The 5,105-nt window shown below is 59.5% G+C and overlaps 1 protein-coding gene across 1 annotated transcript in view; it reads left to right on the forward strand.

Moving 5' to 3' along the window:
• Positions 1-23: 23 nt before the first annotated feature.
• Positions 24-5,105, forward strand: part of SIAH1 (siah E3 ubiquitin protein ligase 1) — an 8,590-nt gene continuing 3,508 nt past the window's right edge. The window contains exon 1 of the mRNA XM_006764876.2: positions 24-500. Coding sequence (XP_006764939.2) covers positions 470-500 — 31 coding nt within the window. The 5' untranslated portion in view covers positions 24-469. The remainder of the gene's footprint in view (positions 501-5,105) is intronic.

The raw sequence follows: 5,105 nt of genomic DNA on the forward strand, positions 1-5,105 counted from the left end.
TCCCGCCGGCGGGGCCGTGGGAAGCGCGTGAGGTCACGTTGTGAGCGGTTAGTTCCTGGGTTTTCCTTTTGGTGCCTTTTGTTGTCGGACACGAAATCAAGAGGCTGAGAGGGCCGGGTTGACAGGTGCTTGGAGACGTGGGAGTTGAGGTTTCCCTGGGAAGCGGTGGGGACAGGGCCCCGCGCGCTGGGATGCAAGTCACATGGAGTGAAAGGCAGCCCCGGGGCCGCGCAGCTGTGCGTCCCCGGGGGCGGGGTGTCGGGTCGCCATCCCTTGGGGACGTTCCTGAAGAGCGGAGCCTGGGGACCCATGTCTGCGCCAGCGGGTTTCACCCGGGAGGCTAGGGCTCAATGGGGACGAGGGGGTTCGGTCAGCCGTGAGGAGGACTCTGGGACGAGTAGATTCTGAGACCTAAAGTGGATTAAACAAAGGGTGTAGTTTGTTTTTGGTGGTGGTGGTGGCTCTGGAAATGAAAGATAAGACTTTTGTGACCTGGAATGGTGAGTTGCAACCCCAGAGTTTGCTTTGCCACATATTTTCTTTATATTATAGCCTTGGTCTGCGTGATGCGTCTCGCGCCTTTCCAGCGCGCTTTCGCAGCATTAATATTTTCAGCCGAAGTAAATTAATAGCCGTGGAACTTCTCAGGATAAGTATTCCACAGACTACAAATTCTGAAACAAGTTTATTTCAGTTTAGCTTCACATCGGTTGCCTCTAAGCTCTGGGAAATTCTTATAGAATTGCTGTAGAGCAATACTCTTTGCTCTCTGTCATTAAGAATATTGTAACCAGGCTAAAATTAATTGGAGTTACAAAGGGAATGTTTAGCTGTGGCAGCAATAACATAACTGAAGAATCGGCCTTCATTTTCCCTGTTTTGAAAGCAGGTCTTACATAAGGAGGGCAACGCAGTCAGTTTAGGAGCTTTGCAGAGTGACCGCTTCTATTTGAAAGCAGCTGATTCAGTTTCTAAAGATGGGGTTTTCTTCAAGAAGCCTGTCAGACTTTTACTACAATTATGGACTTTCTGTGCGCCCCTTGTACAATGTTCTGGATGTTTCTGGTATAGACCTCACTACAAGCATCATTACTATATGAAACCCTATCCTCCCCTCCCCACCTCCAAACAACACCCCGACAACCTGGGGTGAATCTTCCTCTTAGCGACGCTTCGTGAACGTGTCCTTTCAGTGGCGATGTCTGCACTGCGCTGCGTGGACGTGGGTCCGGGGGTGTCGTCACCGGCCTCTGTGCACAGGGCAGGGCTCTGTCTGCCGCTCCGACGGACTCCTGTCTGTGTGCCGGGGACACTCGGGGGCGCGTCGCTGGCTGAACTCCAGACACATGTTCTCTGGCCTGTAGGTCATCTTCTTTAAACGACTTCATTTCTAGGAGCAGTTTTCGAGGCGCAGCAGAAAAGAAGGGACAGGTTCCCCTCACACAGCCGCCTGCTCGCAGCGCCTCCACCAGAGGGCTGGTTGTTACAGTTGTGACTGCACCCACACACGTTGTCACCCAAGTCCACGCCTGACACTGCTTCACTCGCAATATTGTACGTTATGAGTTTGACACGTGTACATATGATCCCACCTTTATGTATCAGGGCGCTTCTTCCGTCCGGTTATCTCAAACCTGGCGTTGCTTCTCTCCCCGCCCCCCCCCTTACATTCAGCCCCTCTTCTGCCTTCCCCATGGTCTGCCGCGTGGGGTCTCTGTCTGCCAGTGGCTCAGAGCTGTCAGGATGAGGCCCCAGGCCCCCATGTGGACGGGGAGGCACAGCCCTCGCTGGCTCTCGTTACTTCCTGCCATTTCCCCGGGTGCTTGCAGGTGCCTGTGTGCGCCCTGTTCCCCTCCCCGCTCAGCTCTGTCACCTCAGCCTAGGCCCCCTTAGTTCCTTCTGGACTTCCACCTTGACTCGGGTGCCCTCTCACCGCGTGGCCCCTGTAGCGTGTGTATTCCCCTGAGCTGGAGGTTTCCCTGTGCTCCCCGCGCTCACCCCCCATAGGCGGCGGTCCCTGTGGGACCCTGTCTGTCTGTCCGGCAGGCAGGTGGTGCTCAGAAGGTAGTGGTCGAATGGCTGGTGCCTTCACACTGGATTCTTTTCGTTTCTGGAACATCCCTTCGCTTGCGATTGTCCTCGGTCTCTCCGTGTCCATCGGTGCCCCTCGGGCGGGGAGTTGGCTTCTCTCCACGCCTTAGTGTCCACTGAGAGCAGTTCCACGTGTGGCCCCCGCCGTGTCCCCCGACAGTGGCTCCGAGGGTGAGCCCTGCTGGACTGGAAGGGCCCGTGGCTCTCACTTCCCAGTTTCTGACTTTGAGCCCCTGGAAAGCAGGGACGGTGCCTGCTTGGCATCTCAAGGCACAGTGCAAAGGAAGGGCTTAAATAATTCTAACACCACTTGAGTCAGTGACTCAGTTTCTCCAAATATTACCAGGCGTCCTCTGTGAGGGACATGAACGGGAGTACAGTTGTGATGTGTACCACCCAGGAGTCTGCTGAATAGAGGCGATGGCAGACCTGAGGAGCAGGCGGGCCCCGCGGGAAGGGCCGGCGGGAAGGCCGGGGTGGTGAAGAGCGAGCTGCTGGAGCCATGGAGGGGAGAGCCAGGCAGGGCGAGGAAGGGCACTGAGCAGCCCCCGAGGTTTGAGGGGAGGAACCTCCCCGCCTTGTGGCTTTGGAGCCCTGGCTGCGTGGAGAACTGGTCAGGGAGGCGTTGCCTGCGCCCTGGGCGGGTGTGGCAGGAAGAGGAGAGTGGGTGGGCGCGACATGTGTTCTGGAGGCAGAGTGAACAGGACTTGCTATGGTTAGATGTGCGGCGAGGGAGGAAGGAGTCAGTGGTTTCTGGCGGGAGCACCTGCGGGTCATGGTGCTGTTTACCAAGACAGGAAAGGCTAGACGGGGGTGGGACGGGGCAGAGACAAAAGCCTGAGGTTCTGATTTGTGGAGTGGAGGCCTGAGAGCCGTCCCGCGTGGGTGAGGCCGAGGCAGCTGTGTGTGGCCACAGCCGCGGATGGGAGACAGCGTGTCCGTGTCAGCGAGAGTGGAACGCACAGGAGAAAGGGGAGAGGTGATGCCAGGGGAGGATGGAAAGGCTTGAGAAGGCGACGGGACAGGGCTGTGCAGGTCCTGTGGCGCCCCCTCCTGCCGGGAGGAAGGGGTGGGAAGAGCGCCTGCGGCTCCTGCCGGGAGCACTTGTGGTTGGTGTCGCCTCAGCTCCTCAGGTCACTCCCGAGCCTGAGCCGGCCTTCCCACGCGCTGAGGGATGCAGACGTTACTGACTGTTCCCATCCTCAGACTGACCTTCATACAGCAGCTTCTCTGGCGTCCCCTGGAAGGAAACGGCTGACAAACCCCCAGCTCCTGCCGCCCAGATAGCTGCCGGTCGTTTCTGGAGGAGGCTTCCTGCTCGCTCTGGCGCCGGCACCTCCCCTGCAGGGCCTGTTGGGGTCCTGCTGCCGCTGTCATCGCTTGCTCCTGGGGCCAGGGCGGCGGTAGGAGATGGTGGCACAGCAGGATGGCTATTGGGGGGCCGGGCGTGCGGCTGTGACTAGTCAGAGAACTTCTTCCTCAGCCAGTTAATGCAGGCGGCAGGTTCCCACATGAAATCAGACTGACAGCCCATCCGCACGTGGAAGGCAGAGCAATGGCCAGATGCTCTGAAATCGCTGGGACACGAAAGCTGAATCGCAGCTGTTCTTGTGGAGGCGGACGCTGCTTAAACTCCGTCAGAGGGGCCGGGGGATGTTCCCTAGAAAGCGGAGGGGCCAGGGCTCCTGGCGGCTGTGGCCTCTGCTTGCCTTGGTCCCTCCAGCCTGTCTTGGTGTCTGTGGTTTGGTGAAATGTTAGGCTCTTTGTAAAGCCCGTGTCGGTAAGTGCTATTCCCAGTTGAGGAATCCCTTTGCGGTTCACTGCCCTGGACATGAGTGACGTGGCGGCTGATCTTCGGCAAACACGGTGGTCGCCTGTGCGGGCGGAAGGCACCCTCATGGTCAGGCGGGAACTGGGTCTGGGGCTCCAGCGAGCTGAGCTGACGAGCCAGGCGGGTCACCCGGCTCCGGAGGCCTCAGGTGAACCCTCTTTGGGATTAGGACCTCCTGTGATAGCCAGGTCCCCACCTTCCTGAATCCAAAGCCACCGAGCGGGAAATGTCCCCTTTCACAGTTGGGTCGGGGAGCGGGGGTGAATGCAGGTGTAGGCGACCCTAAGCACTAAGCACTCCGCTGGTACCGCCCCAGGCGCTCGGAGAAGGCAGCCCCTGGATGGACTGCGGGTCTGTGCGGGGCCTTTGGGAGTTTGGGGAAAGAGGGAAACTTTTTGCTCAAGGAACCAGCACTCCCTTTGCTTGTTTTACACCTTTGGGTTCTGCCTTGATTCTGCGTGGAAAGAGCTTCCTGCCTCAAGCGCTGAACGCCTCCTGCCTTAGGAACCCGGCCGGTCTGACGCAGATGTGGGAAACAGAGTAGGCAGTAATGGCTTCATCTGCCAGCAGCCCACAAGTATGTTCTGCTCCGCAAGTTTATGTCTCTCTGAGTGAGAGAAGCCGAGGCGGTGAGCACACTATCCCTAGGGCGGCAGCCATGGGAGCTGGGAGCTGATGGGAAAGTGGGTGGTGCCCAGGCCCTGCCCCAGGCCCCGCCCCGGGGTGGAGGCCCCGCTGCTCTAATGACAGCTCCTCCAGCGGAGCTGACGCAATGCCGGCCTCGGGCTCCGCGGGGCGAGGGCAAAGCCGAGAACAAAACAAGCTGCTGTTTAACTAGGCCGCTCAGGGCGGCTTTCCCGGGGCCGAGTGGGAGTTCAGCTCGGGGTGTGTGTGGGGTGGGGCCGCCCACACTGCAGTGTTGGGGGTGGGTATGGGCCGAGGCAGAAATGGAGAAGCGAGTTAGAATTGAGGAACCGCCGGCGCGGTCGGTAGTTACTGGTGGAGCGGGTGCGGGGAGGGGCCGTCCTCCCAGCGCCCATAGTCTGTGCGGCTCAGGGCGCAGCCACGCGGACTGTGGCGCACGTGCCAACCTAAGTCTAAGCGAGCGGGGTCCAGGGACTGAGCCCCACCGGGTGGGGTGCGCGGGGCAGAGCCGGAGTCGCCCTGGGCCGGTGGGCGGGGC

The sequence above is a fragment of the Myotis davidii genome, unplaced genomic scaffold (assembly GCF_000327345.1).
Source record: "Myotis davidii unplaced genomic scaffold, ASM32734v1 scaffold181, whole genome shotgun sequence".
Taxonomy (NCBI): Eukaryota; Metazoa; Chordata; class Mammalia; order Chiroptera; family Vespertilionidae; genus Myotis; species Myotis davidii.